The 20,748-nt window shown below is 37.1% G+C and overlaps 1 protein-coding gene across 1 annotated transcript; it reads left to right on the top strand.

Moving 5' to 3' along the window:
- Window positions 1-8,617: 8,617 nt before the first annotated feature.
- Window positions 8,618-18,853, top strand: LOC126821449 (uncharacterized). Its single transcript, XM_050549870.2, has 6 exons — window positions 8,618-8,642; window positions 11,268-11,628; window positions 12,753-12,909; window positions 13,456-13,724; window positions 14,609-14,910; window positions 18,849-18,853. Exons 1-6 carry the CDS (start codon window positions 8,618-8,620, stop codon window positions 18,851-18,853), a joined length of 1,119 nt encoding a protein of 372 aa, XP_050405827.2.
- Window positions 18,854-20,748: the final 1,895 nt, after the last annotated feature.

Here is a 20,748-nt window from a genome sequence, read left to right as displayed (position 1 = left end):
GGTGGAAGTGGACGTAAAACCCCAGAAACGAACGAACGTTTGGATGTATCATTGCTTGATGATAACGGTGAAAGTATCCTCATTGAAACGTTGCAGTTACATAAAGTTGTCAGTTTATTGTCCATAATGTTGCTGGTTGTTTTTTTTATATGATTACAGTACATTGTCACTTAGTAAAGTGCCCCTGAACACGATATGAAAGGGCGCACTGTAAATATTCGCCATCGGAGTGGCAAAGAGTAATTCGCCATTCGTTCGTTTCCGTTTTTTGCCATTCTTTTTTTAAAATGGATATTTTCTGTCCTATCACGATGTCTGGTCGAGTTGTTTATTTATGATTACATTGTCACTTTGTAAAGTGCCCCTGAACATGTTATATGAAAGGGCGCACTATAAATATGCTGTAATAATAATAATAAATACTACTAAGCACTTCAAATAGTTCAACTTTGTCCCACAAAATGAACATAGATCATTTTCGTTGCAGTAAAAATGATTACTCCTTAGATCACTGAGTGGAGAGAAAAAGTTCATTCGATCAGTGTAAATACGTTAAAATGTGTGAAATATATGACAAAATATTTTTATTCAAATAAACGGGTTGGAAATAAACAGTGGTTGAAAATGAAAGATATACCTAGATAAAAGATAGGTTGCCAGGCAACGAAACGCCCACAGCAGCTATATCGTCCGGGCAGTCAACAAGAGTTGTCGCATATTTTTACTTTTTTCGGTAATGAAGCATTTATAATACATTAAAATCTGATTAAGAGTAACAACTCATTAAGTAATTATCAGAAAAACCATTAAAATTTGTTTGGTTTTTATAAAGTTCTGCCCCATGCTAACGTTTAGTATACGAAACTTTTAACATCATGGATTTAGCTGTTCAAGTCGTAAAGATTCATTGAAAATCAATATACGTGTTCGTCTCAAGACCTTAAACTCTGTGTATCAATCTGAAGTCAATCGGATGATAACTTTAGCCTCCAGAGCGTCACAAGATTTTTCAAAGTCATCAAGGGCCATAACTTTGGCAGTAATTATCCGAAATCGTTGAAAATCAATATGATTCTTCGTCTCATGGCCTCAAACAGTGTGTATAAATTTAAAGTCAATCGGATATTAACTTTAGCCTCTAGAGCGCCCACAAGATTTTTTGAAGTGATCAAGGGCCATAACTCTGGCAGTAATTATCGGAAATCGCTGAAAATCGATAGGCTTCTTCGTTTCATGACCTTAAACACTGTGCATCAATTTAAAGTCAATCGGATATTAACTTTAGCCCCTAGAGCGTCCACAAGATTTTTCAAATTGTTCAAGTAATTATCGGAAATCGCTGAAAATCAATAGGCTTCTTCGCCTCATGACCTTAAACACTGTGTATAAATTTGAAGTCAATCGGATATTAACTTTGACCTCTAGAGCGTCCACAAGATTTTTCAAAGTGATCAAGGTCCATAACTCAGGCAGTACATGTAATTATCGGAAATCGCTGAAAATCAATAGGCTTCTCATGACCTTAAACACTGTGTATAAATTTAAAGTCAATCGGATATTAAGTTTGACCTCTAGAGCATCCACATGATTTAATGAAGTGATCAAGGGCCATAACTCTGGCAGTAATTATTGAAAATCGTTGAAAATCAATCGGATATTAACTTTGACCTCTAGAGCGTCCACAAGATTTTTTTGAAGTGATCTCAAGGGCCATAACTCTGGCAGTAATTATCGGAAATCGCTGAAAATCGATAGGCTTCTTCGTCTCATGACCTTAAACACTGTGTATGAATTTAAAGTCAATTGGATATTAATTTTAGCCTATAGAGCGTCCACAAGCAATTGTGGACGCCGGACGGACGGACGGACGGACGCGGGCGACAACAATATACGACCACATTTCAATGTGGGCGTATCAAAACACAAAAATCAAACAGTGAAGGGGCAGTGAAGTTTTTAGGGGGGGGGGCACACCCGGCACAGTCTACAGTAGGTATTTTCGGGGGGGGGGGGGGGCAAAACAATTTTTCGGGGGGCGGGGGGGCCTGAACACAAACCTGCAGCTAAACAATGAAATAAAAAAGAATGGCAAAATGACAAAAACTATTTCATTTCGGGACTAACATATGGTTCAATTTTATTTCAATTCGGTTACGCGTAGGTCTTCAGCAGTGGGAGGACCCAGAGAAAACCCGTGAGGTTGGACAATCAAAACTATTCCTTGTCATGTACAAGCGCGTAATCAAAACCTCGCCACTGTACTAGGAGACAGACCTTCTGATCCAAGGCGCATGCGTTAACCCCCATCCCCACCTATATGAAGCATAGCGTACCTAACATGGGGGTGGGGGAGTTACGGTGGCCCAGTCAGTAAAACATTGGCTCGATAACTTGGTGATTCTGTGTTCGATCCCGGTGTTGGTCGAAAAAGTTCATTTGGATTTTCTGACATGTTTTACCCTTATCAGTGATGTTCGCTTGGAACGAAAAAACGATGTCCCGTGTACACGTTAGAATTGAACGTAAGACTGTAATATAGCCGCAACATTATCCTCATAGTTATTTTGGATTTTCCGGCCTGGCTTTCCTTTGTCAGAGGTGCCAAAAATATCTCCTTTAGAATCCACATTGTTTATTAAACTGATTTAAATGTTCTAAGCTTTGTCAAATTGTAATCTCTTAATCAATTTAAAGAAATTGCGATTCCCGAAAGGATGATGATACAAATAATGATCGATGCCAAATCCGCGTCGCGCGTCGCCTTTTTCAATGTTAAGCTATAGAGAAAAAAAAGCGACGTCGGCTTTTTAACACGACGTCGCCCTTTTCTGAGGTGATGAAATGCGCATGTACCAGCAGAATTCATTTGCAGTTTATTTGCCGTTTGGTATTTTATCTTCAATACAGTAATTTTTGCTGGACACAAGGAACTGCCATTAATATCCTTTATATAACAATACATTTCTATAATACCCGGGGGGGGGGGGGGGGTGGATGGCTGAATAGTTAGCACGTGCGCTCTGTATCATAAAGTCTGTCATTGAGTCAACTGGCGTGGTTTCGATTCCCCGGTTGGACGTGACAAGGGTCGCCTGTCCAACCTCGTGGGTTTTCTCCGGGTCCTCCGGTTTCCTCACACTGCTAAAGACCCCTACGAGCAAGCGAATTATGGAAATAAACTTGAACCATATGTTAGTCCCGAAATGACCTAGTTTGTGTCGAGTCCCATTTCTCTCTCTCTCTATAATACCCAGATTATATGTTTTTTTTAAATCTCTGTTCTAAACTTAAAATCGTAAACTCTGGTGTGAATGAATGACCTCGTGCTGTCTGCAGATACAGTATACAGTTAAACACACGATGACAGGATACTGATAACGTTGTAGGTTTCCGTTTCAGTAGTTTTATAGGTTCTCAAGTGCCGTATTACTTATATAGCATGAACATTCCTTGACATTTTTACAGACAGAATTAATACGAGAATATCCGAAAACGAATATATTAGCAAAGGGGGGGGGGGGGGGTACTGAGTAGGGCATACGCCCGGGGCGACTCTTCTTTGGGGAAGGGAGTGTCAATTTATCTAAGTGCTCACCTCGGAGGCTGAGATAACAAATCACTGCCCTCCGCTTCTCCTAAACATGTGTAAACCAGGACATATTTCATCTACTATAGGGGTAGAATTATGATTTTTCCAAGACATATTATAGGGTTTTTCGATCAAACGGAGAGTTGACGGGGAAATAAATATAAAAAATTTAAAAAATTTTATAAATAATTATTTAGACATGGTGTTGAAAGTAAAAAAGATGATATTTTAAAATTATTTGAGCGAAGACACTGAACAAAGCAGATACAGTATGCAATAGCGGGGGGGGGGGGCGTCACTGAAACGTTTGCCCTGGGGTGCCACATGGACTTGTGAGGGCCCCGTTAGAAGCTGCCTGTGTGACTAGGTTAACTAGTGCAGAAGTGAACCTTATCATGGATTCTTTCAACATCTATCTGAACCTGATTCGTCGTAGGATATCCACAATAAAAATATTCTCGTATTAATTCTATCTTGAGAACCTATAAAACGATTGATTTAAATAACGGAAACCACACCTACAACTTCGTTATCAGTACTCTTTCATCGTTTGTTTAACTATAGTGTATTACTGTATCTGCACGAGGTCACTCTTTCACAGTAGAGTTTAAAATTGTAAGTTTAGAACAGTGATTAAAAATATAACATATATAGAAATGTCTTGTTATATAAAGGATATTCATGATAGTTCCTTGTGTCCAGCATAAATCAATGTATTTAAGATAAAATACCAAACGGCAAATAAACTGCAAATTAATTCTCCCGGTACATGAGCATTAGGAAAGGCGACATTGGGTTCAAAACCCGACGTCGCTTTTTTTCCCTATAGCTTAACATTGAAAAAGGCGACGCGCGACGCTTTTTTGAAAGGCGATGCGCGACATGGCCGAAATAGAACACCATACGAAAACAGTATCACTCGACAATTGTGTTTCAGTGTATTCAAAATCACAACCATCCCCGATGTTCAAGAGAGTTGATTATGGGCTTGTCATGTAAATAAATGTCTAATTATTTATATGACATATGAGGCCAAAAAACAGGCCTGGCAGATTTAGCTCTTACATAATAATAATAATAAAGTCAATTATATAGTGCCTATTCCATGTCGAGGCGTGCTCTAAGCGCTTCTAATGTAACTCTGGATACGCATGTTAAAAAAGGTGGGTTTTTAACTTTTTTCTAAAGTCAAGTAATTTTTTGGCACTTTTGATGGAAGTGTTCAACTGTTTCTCATTCCACAAAGTTGGAGCAGCAATGCAAAACATTCGATCACCATAGGTAAATAGGTTTGATGTTGGTAATTTTAGGAGATCTTTGCTTGATGATCGTGTACGGCGTTCAGAATCTTGCTGTTTTATGAGATCAGCGAGGTAGTCTGGGGCAGCATTATTCAAGTATTTATAGACCATGCAAAGAATTTTTAAAGTTTATGCGGAATTCAATCGGCAGCCAGTGTAGTGACTTTAGAACAGGTTTGATGTGAGCAGACTTCGGAGTTTTTGTAATTATCCGGGCAGCGGTGTTTTGTATTTTCTGAAGTCTGTTAATCTGGTACCTAGGTAGGCCATAGTTGCAATAGTCCAGTCGAGAGAGCACCATGTGTTGCATTACTTGTTTGCAGACTTCTGTTGTCAAAAGATGGCGGATATTGGCTATACTCCTCAGGTGAAAATAACAGACTCGACACAAGTGATCTATATGGTTCTCAAGTGTTAATGAGGAATCAATTATCACTCCTAGATCCCGTACAGACTGTGAAAAAGTAATGCTGGTGTCTTCAATTAAGATACTAGACTCTGTTATAGACCGAAGCCTCTGTACAGATCCCACAAGTACTGCCTCGGTCTTGTCATCATTAAGTTTCAGCTTGTTTGCGTTCATCCAGCATTTAATGGCAGTGGCACATGTCGCAGTGTTCTTTAGGGACTTCAGGATTTCAGACGAAGCGAAAGAATCAAGCAACTGTGTGTCATCAGCGTAGGAATAGTGCTTAACACTATGTTCGTTAATGGTACTGCCGAGACTAGTAGTGTAGAGTACAAATAGCACAGGTCCAAGTACACTACCCTGGGGAAAACCACGGTTTAAAGTTATCTTGGTTGACCCTGTGTTATTGATTACTACTTTCTGACTTCTGTCAGATAGATATGATATAATCCATGATGACACTGAGATGTTAAACTGTGTTTGCAGTCTGCTGATGAGTAGCTGGTGGTCAACCGTATCGAAAGCTGCAGAGAGGTCTAGTAGGCACAAAGTCGATAATTTGCCATCATCAACAGAAGAGAGGCGATCATTCATTACTCGGACAATTGTGGTTTCGGTACTGTGAAACTCTCTGCACGCGGATTGGTATTTGTCGTAGAGTTTGTTGTCAGACAAGAATGATTTCAGTCTAATGTTAGCTGCTCTCTCAATTATCTTAGAGATGAAGGATAAGTTGGATACAGGGCGGTAATTATTTAGGATATTCCGATCTAGGGTGTCCTTTTTAATTAAGGGTTTGACAATGGCTTTTTTGAAGATGGACGGAAAACAACCAGATTGAAGACTGATATTAACAATCTTAGTAATGACTGGCAATAGTTGATCAAGGAACAAAGGTAGAAGGTTCGATGGTATTGGATCAGATAGACACGAAGTCTTCTTCGCAGACTTGACTATTTTGCACACCTCCTCGAATTCAAATGGTGTAAAAGATGATAGCCCATTTACTACGGTATGATGTGGTGAGGTCGTTTCACTGTCAGGTACCTTGACAAATTCATCACGAATCTTCTCAATTTTTGACATGAAATACTCTGAAAATGAGTTTGCAAGTTGTATTGGGTCATCTGAATGTGGTAGTATGACGTCTTTGGTCTTGCCTAGCAGAGACTTCACGAAAGTATGAGAGTGATTGGGGTTGTCGCTGAGGGTCTTCAAACAGAATGCAGATTTTGCTGATTTCACCGTGGATGCGAATTTGCGCAGTGCATCTACGTAAATCTGTCTGTGTATTTCCAGGCGTGTTGATCGGTATTTTCTTTCGGCCCGTCTACATTGTCTCTTTGCCTCAGCTACGTCCTCATTATACCACTCTATACCATGAGTAATCCTTACATTACGGGTTACGACTGGTGCATACTTGTCAAGAAGAGTTCGTAGATTTGTGTTGTACTGAGTACAGATTATCCGATGTGTTTTGTAATAGATCGGACGTTAGCAAATCATGTTTGAAAGATTCAGCATCAAATGTTTTGAGCTTCCGAAAAGTTTTACTTTCAAATGAAAATTTTGGTTTTTCAAGACTCCATGTTGAAGATATAAGATGGTGGTCTGAGAGTTGAATGTCTGATATAGAGACATTATCAATGCGTGTACAGTCGTCAGGCGTTATGATACCGTCAAGTATATGGCCCGATTTATAGGTGGTTTCTGTAACAAGCTGTTTATAACCTCTTGATTTCAGTAGTCTTGTGACTCTTTTTGTATGTTGGTTGGTTTGTTTATCAAAATGAACATTGAAATCACCTAGAATAACATAATTCCTCGCCGTTGAATACGATAGCATCAAGGAAAGCTCATTTTCAAATTCTGCAAAAGTGAGATTGTTTTTTGCGAGACCGGGGGTTGGTAGATGCAGACAACATGAACTGTTGTATTACAGAACGACTGTAATTTCAAATTGATAGTCTCAATACTTCTAAAGTTGTAATTTTCTTGCAGCTCAAGCTTTCAAGAAGATTTAAATATCACAGCTACACCTCCACCTGTACCCTTTGACCTTGGAGCATGAAGGATGGAGTAGCCCCTTGGAACTATTTCTGCTATAAATGATTCATCACCACTGGGCTTAAACCAAGTTTCGGTCAGGAATAAAACATCTATTTTCTCTTCAACTATCAAATCAAGAATTTCCAAAGTCTTATTTCTACAGGGTTGTGCATTAAGTAGACAGACTAGCAATTTGGCTTGTTTTGTTTTCTGCTTTCTACCACCTCGTTTCCCTCGAAAACGTTTTAAGATTTCTAGTCCCTTTAAATTTGTAAACTGTTGTTCAGAGAGAGGATAATGTCTTGAGTTGTTTCTCAACCTAAGTAACTTATCAGATGAGTAAGTGATCATTACATCCCACTTCTACTCGTTGCCACTGGCAACCTTTGATAAAACTGCCCTGTTTAATTGCAATACATGCATAAAAGTATCCGTGTATCAGAAATGTACAGAAAGAGTACTGTTCATTTCTGATACAAAGATACTTTCATACCGTTTTAGATACCTATCAAGCAATAAGTAGCGGACGTTTAGTCCCATACTGCACACAGCGATCCACCTACGTCATACGAGAATTGATCACTGTCCTATTTATCCTCCATTTAAAACCCCCACGTGATCATTTTGGGGCGTGACTTATCGACCGGCACTACTTTATTTACCGGAAGCACGTGTTGTATGTAAACAAATAATGCCTGATCAATGACACCTATACTAACTGATCGTTTATGTTAGGAAAATGTCGACTACTCCGATAAATGCGGTATATAATCTGTGTTGTCTCTGTGGCCAGCGTGATAGATCGAGATTAAATCAACTAGATAGAATTGCCGTAAAACAAGTAGCACTTTTTAAGGAAATAGAAAATATTGTTAAAACACAATTATCAGAAGGACTTCGCCAAATTTTACAAATTTGTAGATCCTGCAAATTAAAAATAACAAATTACTTTGAGTTCACAAATGAATCAAATAATTTTTTTAAAAATCTGGATAAAAGAATTAAAAGAATGCACTCAACTCCCGATGCTGAAAACAAAACATTTAAGAAATTAAGTGCAATTGAATTCATAACCAAATCTGTAGAAAAAATGAAATTAGCGACCCATAGTACGACGAAAGAAGATGCGGGACACAGCTCGAGTGCAAGGAAGCAACTCTTTTCAAATAATGAAAATGAAGGTAGGGTTGAAAAATATATTATTGTTAATATCAATCATAACTGAATATACTTACCAATAATAATACTGACAAATAAATATGGGCCTAGATGTATAGGCAGACACTTACTGAAGGTAATAAATGCAATTGCAGGCCCAATTGTGGAGCACACCCCCCCCCCCCCCACACACCCTCATTTCATTTTGTAATCTCAAGAGATACTGCTTAAGACAATTTAAACAGTGTAAAATCATAATTCTGTTTTATATATTTAGATCTGGATGTAAAAGATAAATCCATTGAAGAAGAAATAAAATCATCAAAGAGTCGTGCCATTGATTACATACATGAAAATTTGTTTAATGAAAGTGATGACATGATAACAGCAGAAGATTACAAAGCATTATTTGATATATTTCGATTGGAGGAATCTGTCTCTGTGAAGTACCTAATACATATAATTTTAAAATGTGGACCATTAAAGAAAGCATTACATATGTCTTTTCTTCAGGACATAGAAGCATCGTTACAAACTAATTTTAAGAATCACAATAGCCAATTATATTATAGAAATGTTGAACAATTGTTATCAGAAGATATTATGTACTATTCAAAAAAAGTAGGGGATATTTGATTTTTAAGTGTTATTAAAGTCACCTAATGAAACTGACGAAGAAACAAATGACAAAATGAAATGAAGTTCACATTCATCGATTTATTCCAAATGATCGTTAGACTAAGTAAGGCACAGACTGACCATTATAAGGGTAAAATGATACCCGGGGTCAAACAGCAAAGTTACCACAGCATCACAACCAAGTCAGTAACGGGTAAATCCTCCTCTGTTTGCCAAACAAGCATTGATCCGACGTGGCATACTCCTAATGAGACGTCTAAGGTCATTTTGGTCCAGATTGTCCCATTCCTGTTGCAACGCAGCAGCAAGTTCTTGGACATTGACAGGACGTTGTTGACGTTCACGTAACCTCTGTCCAAGCATGTTCCAGACATGCTCGATGGGGGAGAGGTCGGGACTCAGTGCTGGCCAAGGTAATGTGGTGATGTTCTGTTGTTGGAGGTAACCTGTAACGACCCTGGCCCTGTGACATCTTGCGTTGTCATCCTGGAAGATGAAACGGCGGCCATGACGTCGTGCGAACGGCACAACATGGACTGCCAAGATGTTGTCCCGATAGTACTGGCCTGTAACACGCCCTGCAACAACATGTAAAGCCGTTCTTCCAGCAACAGTGATGCCTCCCCACACCATAACAGAACCACCCCCAAATCGATCATGTCTGATGACGTTAACGTCTTGGAAGCGCTCGTTTCGACGACGCCACACCCTCCTACGTCTGTCCAAAAAATCAACAGTGAACCTTGACTCATCTGAAAACATCACATTGCTCCAGCGTCGATTATCCCAGTGTTGACGATCCCTACACCAACGACGTCTTGCCTGAATGTGATGATCTCTCAAACAAGGGATCACGCGAGGACGTCGGGCGCGAAGGTGACCCCTATGCAGTCGATTCCGAATCGTCTGGCCACTCACTCTCACACCAGTGTCTGTTTGAAGACGAGCGCTGATCTGATTTGCTGTGATGACACGATTTCTCAAGGCCAAGGTACGGATAAATCGATCCTGGGCTTGAGTTGTCGCCCTTGGTCGACCTGAGCGTGGTCTGTCCTGTACAGATTGTGTATCATGGTATCTGGACCATAGCCTGCTTATGACAGACTGAGAAACATTCATCGTCCGCGCCACAACCGCCTGTGTTGTGCCGATCTGTAGCATGCCAAGGGCACGTAACCTTTCATTTTGGGTAAGCCGACGCATATCAAAATTTGTTTTCTGGTCACTAAAACAATTAAACTGATGTTTCCACCCTGGAATTCAATGCCACAATGACTGTAACATTCAAAGTCAGAGTCGTGCAAATCTTGGGTTGGACCCCCATGATGATCCCAAGCATCACCTGCATTCCATGCGGTAGCTATTGGTGCGTTTGGGCGTCACATGTAACTGGAAATGTTTCTTCTGTTAGGTTCTATAGTGACTTTTTTCCTAGTCATTTGCATATTTTAGTATTATACCCCCAAAATCAAATATCCCCTACTTTTTTTGAATAGTATATTATCATTGAACTGAAGGAGCGGGTACCATTTTTGTTTGATTTGTTGAAGCTTTGTTGTAGAACAAAATCTGAAGACACCAAGATCACGATGATAGCAACAATTTTCTCCATGTTCATGCAGATTATACACCTCAATATGTATTCGATACCATGCTGATAACAAGGTAAATAATACTAAACCTAATTTAGTTTTAGATAAAAACTTTTGCTCTGTTTGTGTCCTGGCGGCATTTCTTTCATGGGTTTTCTAAAATTAATAGGCTTCTTCGTCGCATGAAAATCAACAATGTGTCAATCAGCAGAGGTGGGAACTCGAGTCCCATGACTTGGACTCAAGTTCAACTTAAGTTGCATCACAAACTTGACTTAAAATATGTAATAATTGAAAGGTAATCAGACATTAAATAGTCTCTATTGTATGATGGCGACATACAAAATTATTTCATAAATGAATTAAAACTTTTATATACATGTAAGTATTGATTATTACTTATGTAACTGTAATATTTATTTTATCAAATGGATATCCAATACAGCTTCTCACTAGACTGAATGCACTGCATCTAACTCTCTCGGAAAAAAGTAAAAGTGACATTATAAAAACTTATGCTGATTATTCAGAACAGTTGATAATCAATGAAATAAAGACTGGCAAAGATGGCAAAATCAATGGAGACAATTTAGATATCAGAGTGTCCACAGCTGATATGAGACTAAGTTCTAGGGAGAAAGATTTTCATTTTTTTGCTACAGACTGGACACCCTACCGAGTTGAGGCCTCATCATTACCAAATGACAAACCTTTATGTAATATAGATGAAGTAAACATCCACTCAGTTTTATTGAATGAAAATGAGAAAGCAAAGTTTAAACAAGATTTAAAGATTCTTATTGCTCAAGAAATGGTTGACGTATTCCATTGTTTCAAGTGGATGAACTTAGTTTTGCCAAAAAATATTCCACATGAATATGAAGAAGAAATGTCTACTAAAAGTCATTCTCATATTATGCCAGTAATTTTGAAAAATGAACAAAAGTATGACGACTGTATTGACATTCTGCAATCTTATCAAGAAGAAACCCAGCGATGGTACCATGAATCTGGTCGAGGTTTCGTTGTTCATCTGCATTTTGTTATATTTGGTTAATATTCAAATATTTTTGGTGCCTTCCTCCCCCCCCCCCTCCCAACTACTAATCTTTATTTATTATACTTGTTTCTACTTTTGCATGATTAGCTTGCATGTACCTTCTTTATGTATTTTTTTATATGTATAATTTATCAACAGCTTATAGGTGTCCTCTTGTACAATATCGGGGGGGGGGGGGTGTGGATGGCTGAATGGTTAGCATTGAGTCAACTGGCGTGGTTTTGAATCCCGGTTGTACGTGGCAAGGAGTAGGATCGCCTGTCCATCCTCGTGGGTTTTCTCCGGGTCCTCCGTTTTCCTCCCACTGCTAAAGACCCCTACGCGCAAGCGAATTATTGAAATAAAATTAAACCATCCTCCGGTTTCCTCCCACTGCTAAAGACCCCTACGCGCAAGCGAATTATTGAAATAAAATTAAACCATATGTTAGTCTCGAAATGACCTAGTTTGTGTTGAGTGGACGTTTCTCTCTCTCTTGTACAATATCTCGCCAGACAGTTCATGTGGTTAATGTAACCATATCGGACAGATAATTATTTTCATCATTTTTATTTTCAAAAGTTCATCATCATTTTTATTTTCAAAAGTTACTTAGGCGATTTTGTTTTAGCCTGACAATTAGTAAACTTCTGCATGACTGTTAATTATTAAATTTCATTTCAGCTAATTTTTGTTACCGTAATTATAAAATCTCAGTTCAATTCATTTTTTACACTAGACTGAAGTGGTAGTTGTTGTACATTAAGCATTCCTTTAACACCAAATAACGATATTGTTTAGTCTGCTTACAGCAAATATAATTAACTATTTCACTTATTTTAGAACAAAATAATGTATTTCAAATAAAAGTAAGGTAAAAAAAATGAAAATGCTTATAAGTGGAAAATAAAGACCTAACCTATCTAATAACATACAAATATCATCTTTCCCATCTACTTCCAGATGATCATTACAGAAACCTTAATATCCCAATTGGTGGTGACCAATTAACTAGAGTTAGATTAGAAGGTGCCAAAATGCTGCTAGCTGGATCACATACTAGGATAGAAAGATGTGAAAATTTATCACCAGTTGTTATTGAATTTTTTCATACTTTACAAGATTTTCTGGAGGTAAATATTTTTATTTGTAAAAATGCTTTGATCATCCAATACATAGATTTGGCACATGCATGAACACTTGTACTAGTGTATACTTATATCATTCAATACAGAACCTATCACATACGTAAGTTACATCTTATTGATTGGTTGGTTTGGTTTTGATAATATTATTCATGTACAGAGAGTTGATAACAGTTTTAAATTAAATATAGCAATATTTTCTTAATTTTTTTAAAAAATTACCAGATCAGACCTTTGCATGAAATTATGCCATCGATATTTTGATTATTTACAAACTTAATGAATCTTACATATCTCCATATTTCACGAATATACAAAACAATGTTTGTTTACAATAAGATTGTAAATACTAAAACTTTATCTGTTACAATTTCTTAATTGTAATACCAAAGGTTTATCTGTTACAATTTCTTAAAAACGGATTTATAAGGACAAATTATTGTGGGTTGCTGTAATGAACATTAAAAAATATAATAAATGTTTACATACATGTATATGTCAGATAATATATGATGATATTTTAATTTATTTCAGAAACTCTGTAAGAAATTTCTGATTATAAATAAATCCAGGGATAAAGGAACTCTTGCACATCTCAGAGTTATTATTCAAAGAAGCAATGTGAATGGTCAAGTTAAAAGTAGATTTAAACAACATGAAGATTTCATTTCAACAGTTGGAAAGGCATATCTTATGGAAATGGTTCAAGAGTACTTTGGTATTGAAAATGTTGATTCTTTTCCGACTAAAAACACACCACCAAAGAATGTAGAATTTTTTCATGAAAAACGTCGGCAAATGGTGTTTGACACAATCTTAGACAAGTTCATGGATGAAGTACTAACAGTCTTTGACATTGAGCAGGTGAGATTATTCAGCTGGAATTATCCTGAAAATACAAAATACATATGCTATTAGATATAAGTATGTATACAAAAACATGGTCATAAATATTCAATAAACAGCACTCGGGACATTTTGTCTTTATCCAGTTGACATATTAGGTATATTTAACAAACAATAAAAGTAGCCAGGTTACCAAGAAGATTTAACTTAACCGCATTCATGTACCTGGCACTTTTACCATTACACAGAACCATTCACTATTTAGTACAAAGTATGCTTTCTAAATAAGGTACATAGTAACTGTCTCCTGTCACATGGTCAATCTATATGTAAGTGTTTCTTTCTTCTTTTTTTTTTAGAGTACAGCAAGTACAATTCAGCTTGAGTTAAATATTGATGATAAAAAACATATTGTTACAGCGGATGTGAACGACATTGATGGAGTAAAAACGGCATCTGCATTACTGTCCATTCAAGGAGGAGAACCCTTTCGTTTCCTGATTCCTATTATATCATTTGAAAAAGTTATTACAATCACCCTCCCAGGAGTTGATGATCCTGTTCAAATTTCACAGAGAGAAGAGGAAAGACAAGATGACCCTTTTAATTATTGCAGTAACTTTCTACAATGGTATTTTGTAATTAAGAACTTTAAAAGTGCTATAAAATATGGAGATATTTTCAGAACAAACATATGCTTATAAGCCATGATTCCATTTTTTTATACTCATTCTAACTTATCGAAATATCTAGTGGAATGCATAGATTATATTTTGAAAACTGAGATTATTTTGTCACCTCAAATGTCACTGAATGTGTGAACATCAGGATTTGTTAACAGAAAGGGGGTTAAAGGAAAAAACAAAGCAGCATATGTGGAAAAAGAGAATCAAGTCAAGTACCTGAAAGAATTAATAAGAGGTTTAGGACGTTGGAAAACTGAAGATAACATTTCTAGAATAACAAAAGCTGGACCAGTTGTTAAATTAGTTTCAGATAATTTTGAGTCACTATTAGATGTTAAAGGATATTCTACCACTCATAAAGTAAAGTCATCCGAGGAAGACTTAAAAGCAATTCAAAAAGAATTAACAGAGCTGCAACCTTTCAATAAAACTTCTGACAGAACCTTAGATGCATTCAGTGGAATTTCTAAAGATCCGTTTGAAGGAGTAAACAGAACCAAATTTAAGTCAGATATCGAAATTATAATTAAACGTATTTTACGAAATATTCCAACAGATAATCAATCAGAATTCATATAAGAATAGTAAATACTCACCATTATGCTATTACGACAGTTACTACAACACAATGAAGGACCACCACTAAAAGTGTATTCAGCACCAAAATGATCTAACAACCGTTTTCTCAAACATGTTGTTTCATCTTTACAAAACAGAATCATCTCTTTGGTTATACCTGGCCTATTAGCTGCAATGTCATTATTATTGTAATAAATGATAGCCTGTGATGGATGACCATTTCTGCCAGCTCTACCAATCTCTTGACTATAACTTTCTAATGACGTTGGAGGTCGAAAATGAATAATTCTGGATACTGAAGGAGCATTCAACCCCATTCCCAAAGAAACTGTTGCCAAAACCAGTCTCAATGTAGGATTGTCCTTGCAAATTTCATTTACAATAAGTGTTTTCATTTTTGGAGTATATTTCGAATGATATTGAGCGAAAATTCTATTTTCTGGCGTTTTTTCTATTCCGACATAACCATCTTTACCAACAAATTTTTCAGTGAAATTGTAACAATAGTACAGACATTCTAAACTGTCTACATAAACAATAGTAACTGGAAATTCACTTTTCAGTTGCTTCAGCTCTGCTGAAATTGGTTGTATTAAGTCAACAAATTTTTCATATTTTCTCAAATTTGGCAATCTTAATTTTTTTTCAATAAATATGTTATGTCTGTCTGGTCTCATTTTAACAACTGTAGGTGTAATTAACTGCAGATCATTGGTAATGCTGGTAATCCCAGAATTTGTTAGTGTTGCAGTGACTACCAAATGTGCAGCATCTGTATAGAGGGATGTTATCTCTGACAGTCTTTTGAATGCCTTTCTGAAATCTTCTCCCCTGAAAAAGATTTAATGGAATATATCTACATGTTCTTTTAGAAAAATACTTAAAGGGCAAATCCTGATTATCATTTGGTGAATAAAACTGCGTGTTAAAAACCCTTAAAATAATCCTCTACCTTAGGGCCATGCAACTAACTCAATATATATATATACATTTTCAAACAACTTAGACCCACCAGTCTTCATCTGGAAATGTTGACCTGGTGTCCCAAGCTGGCTGTATACTTTTATTTTATAAAAATAATGTGTAGGTTATCAGGTCATCCAACGAAAAAATTGACCCAAAATCTTAAAATCGTTATGTGTCCGGATAAACGGTTTTGACTTTCACGTCCAAAGACTTAATATTTCGCGCTGAAATTTGGAGATAAGATAAATACACCATTCCTCTATTTGGCATCCTCTGCATATGATAAAACCTGTACATTGTATACGTTCAAAACGAAACGGACAAAATATAAGTTAGTAAAAATGACTAAAAATGTTGTCAAAATTCATCTAATTGGATTCTAATTCAATAACAAATATTTAATAGGTTGATTTCTTTTGCTTTTTTATTGACATTATAACTAATATATGTCCATTTAGACTAAAAAAAATTGTCCGGTTTGGTTTAAGGCGGTTTCATTTATGCCCCTTTTAGGACTGAGACAACAAACCGAGGTAATGTATGCATATTGGCAGCAAACTTTAAAGATCCAAAGACAGTTGGACATTGATAAGTGTCCTATACTGCCCAGCTAACCATAGAATAGAATTAAACGTACAACAAATAAGATGAAAATACTTACCATTCAGCAACCATGTGTACTTCATCTATAACCACACACCCGACTTGTTTTTTATATTCTGGGGAACGTAAAAGTTTCCCAATGATTGAGTTGGACACCAGAGTTTCTGGGTGGGAATAAATAATTTTGTAATGGCCCTGTCTTAATGCTTGGAGTGTGACATCTTGTTCTGTGAATACACTTGTTTCACTTTGTGTTTCGCTTTCCTCTGTATCACTCACTCCCAGGTGGATCGTCAATAAAGTCACCAGCAGCTATTTCATAGGTCTTTCCCATATTATTTTCCGATGTATTTATATTTAAATAGCATGCTTCAATACCTTTTTTTAACCAATCCAGTCTGAAAAATTTAAAGTATTTTTTATTCTAAATTATTTTGACTATAAAGGAACACTTCTATTTTTTGAAACTTGAAAACAAAAATGTTTGCAATGTCAAAGACATTGGATGATATTGAGTTAGAGACTTGGCTTCTTTAAAGTTTCTCCTAACCATGTGGCATGTACCAATATTAATTTACAGAAATGTACTTATGTAGGTCTACCATCGGCATACCTCATGTAGGATATATACTATTCAAAAAAAGTAGGGGATATTTGATTTTGGGGGCATAATACTAAAATATGCAAATGACTAGGAAAAAAGTCACTATAGAACCTAACAGAAGAAACATTTCCAGTTACATGTGACGCCCAAACGCACCAATAGCTACCGCATGGAATGCAGGTGATGCTTGGGATCATCATGGGGGTCCAACCCAAGATTTGCACGACTCTGACTTTGAATGTTACAGTCATTGTGGCATTGAATTCCAGGGTGGAAACATCAGTTTAATTGTTTTAGTGACCAGAAAACAAATTTTGATATGCGTCGGCTTACCCAAAATGAAAGGTTACGTGCCCTTGGCATGCTACAGATCGGCACAACACAGGCGGTTGTGGCGCGGACGATGAATGTTTCTCAGTCTGTCATAAGCAGGCTATGGTCCAGATACCGTGATACACAATCTGTACAGGACAGAACACGCTCAGGTCGACCAAGGGCGACAACTCAAGCCCAGGATCGATTTATCCGTACCTTGGCCTTGAGAAATCGTGTCATCACAGCAAATCAGATCAGCGCTCGTCTTCAAACAGACACTGGTGTGAGAGTGAGTGGCCAGACGATTCGGAATCGACTGCATAGGGGTCACCTTCGCGCCCGACGTCCTCGCGTGATCCCTTGTTTGAGAGATCATCACATTCAGGCAAGACGTCGTTGGTGTAGGGATCGTCAACACTGGGATAATCGACGCTGGAGCAATGTGATGTTTTCAGATGAGTCAAGGTTCACTGTTGATTTTTTGGACAGACGTAGGAGGGTGTGGCGTCGTCGAAACGAGCGCTTCCAAGACGTTAACGTCATCAGACATGATCGATTTGGGGGTGGTTCTTTTATGGTTTGGGGAGGCATCACTGTTGCTGGAAGAACGGCTTTACATGTTGTTGCAGGGCGTGTTACAGGCCAGTACTACCGGGACAACATCTTGGCAGTCCATGTTGTGCCGTTCGCACGACGTCATGGCCGCCGTTTCATCTTCCAGGATGACAACGCAAGATGTCACAGGGCCAGGATCGTTACAGGTTACCTCCAACAACAGAACATCACCACATTACCTTGGCCAGCACTGAGTCCCGACCTCTCCCCCATCGAGCATGTCTGGGACATGCTTGGACAGAGGTTACGTCAACGTCAACAACGTCCTGCCAATGTCCAAGAACTTGCTGCTGCGTTGCAACAGGAATGGGACAATCTGGACCAAAATGACCTTAGACGTCTCATTAGGAGTATGCCACGTCGGATCAATGCTTGTTTGGCAAACAGAGGAGGATTTACCCGTTACTGACTTGGTTGTGATGCTGTGGTAACTTTGCTGTTTGACCCCGGGTATCATTTTACCCTTATAATGGTCAGTCTGTGCCTTACTTAGTCTAACGATCATTTGGAATAAATCGATGAATGTGAACTTCATTTCATTTTGTCATTTGTTTCTTCGTCAGTTTCATTAGGTGACTTTAATAACACTTAAAAATCAAATATCCCCTACTTTTTTTGAATAGTATATATATAACATAGCATAATAACAGTTACAATCACACATTGACAGTTTGGCTTAAATTCTCCTAACCATGTACCATTATTAATTACAGAATAATTCTTAATAATTTAGGTTGATAAAATGATATTAAACATAAATTTAATACAGTAAACATGTACTTACCACTTGGTCCTGCATGATACTGTTGAGTGGACATACTACGAGCACAATTGGAGTGTATGGTGAAGATAATTTTGCTTTTAAAAACCACGGTAAAAGCTGGAAAATCAGACTTTTTCCATAGCCAGTTGGTAATATTGCAATGCAGTCTTTATCATTGTAAACTGCCTTTAAAGTTTCAATCTGTTTATCTTTTAATTCATTGTTAGATACGCCTAAATTTGTCTTCGCGAATAAAATCGCTTCTGTGAACTTATCGTCTATGGGCGCCGCCATATTGAATAATTAGAGTGGACTATTTCGTGATTCGGTTCTACTCCGTTTATCATCTTTCATACTCACAACGGCTAAGTAAACATTTGTAATTTCATTAGATATGAAAATATAAGAGGAAAAAATACTTCTAACAATTTCTAAAAGCATACATAGTGTTTTCGACTAAAATCGTCGATGTAGGAATTTAAATGTCGGTTAATTAGCTTAGGGCCTATTCTCAGTCGGAGCTAGCTGTAGATAGGCAGCCTAAGTTTGGGATGGTTTAGTCCGATCCAGATCGCAATTGATAACGATGGCTCTATACAATGTACATGAAACAGCTAGTCAAAATCATAGTAACAAAACAAAATGGGGGGAACTACATGGCAGTTCAAAAACATATACAATGACATTAAATTAACATAACAACATATTACAAAAATCAATTATTATACATATCAATTGGCATCTATTTCATAATTTGGTTTGATTAATATTAATATGCAAAATATATAAATTAGAATATTGAATAATTATTTTAATTAATTGTGATGATAGAAGGTGCAGTTCTCTTGCTGGACACTTCACAGGCATTGAAAATAAGCAGGATGAAAAAAACGCCTAGAAAGTCATAAACTTTATTACAAATAAATTTCAACGGAAGAACCATCCGCCGATGCATACTTTCACCAGGAATGACCAACGTTTCGCATTTCCTTTATACTACATTTAATAATATCGCAGTCCTCTACGCCATAGACAAGTTGTTTTGACGATGTGGTCTAAACAAACACGTGATTGTTTTACGCTCAGAGTATCATAGCAAGACGCACGTGTAAATACTACTCAGGTCGTCTCTCCTCTGCGAAATCATTCTACCATGAAATGTAACGTGAGGCTCAGAAAGGGATAAATAATGAAAGAGCAGAAAGTATTTGTCACTTTTCGGTTGAAACGACTCGATAATAAATACCATTTTTCACATTTTGCTTCACAATACTCGATAGAAATGTGATGTAAGTAACTTATTAGCACCTTTCCTCGGTGTATCGGTGAATATCAGGACAGTTTTGGTCGGGAGCCGCCGAGGCAACTGTCCTGATATTCACCGATACACCTCGGAAAGTGTGCTAATAACTACTACTTACACATTGAAAAATAGATGTCCAGTCATTGTTCACTTGCTGGCCACTACAGGTCAAGGTTTGTGAAAACACTGTTCAGTAAAAACTGCTCACAATAAACACAAAAATGTCCACCATTCAAATTACTATATAACTCCTTATGAAATTTTCATTTCAAAAATAAAGACTCTTCCTGTATTTTTTTAAAACCTGATCTTATGGTCCATTCAATTCTGTACAATGTTAACATTAAATCCATAATTGAAATACCTTCCTGACATTAGAAATTTCACAAAATATCACAGAGCTCATTATCATAGGCCTACTTTAAAAAGTATCATCAGTACTTTTGTCTTAATTTCATTTCTTTAACTTTGTCTTTATGAATTTCATTTCTTTAACTTTGTCTTGCATCAATTGTATATCTATCATTCACTAATTAAATATTCTCTT

This window comes from Patella vulgata, chromosome 5 (genome assembly GCF_932274485.2).
Source record: "Patella vulgata chromosome 5, xgPatVulg1.2, whole genome shotgun sequence".
Classification (NCBI taxonomy): Eukaryota; Metazoa; Mollusca; class Gastropoda; family Patellidae; genus Patella; species Patella vulgata.
The sequence above is the reverse complement of the archived record's forward strand: the minus strand, read 5'-3'. Positions and strand labels throughout refer to the sequence as shown.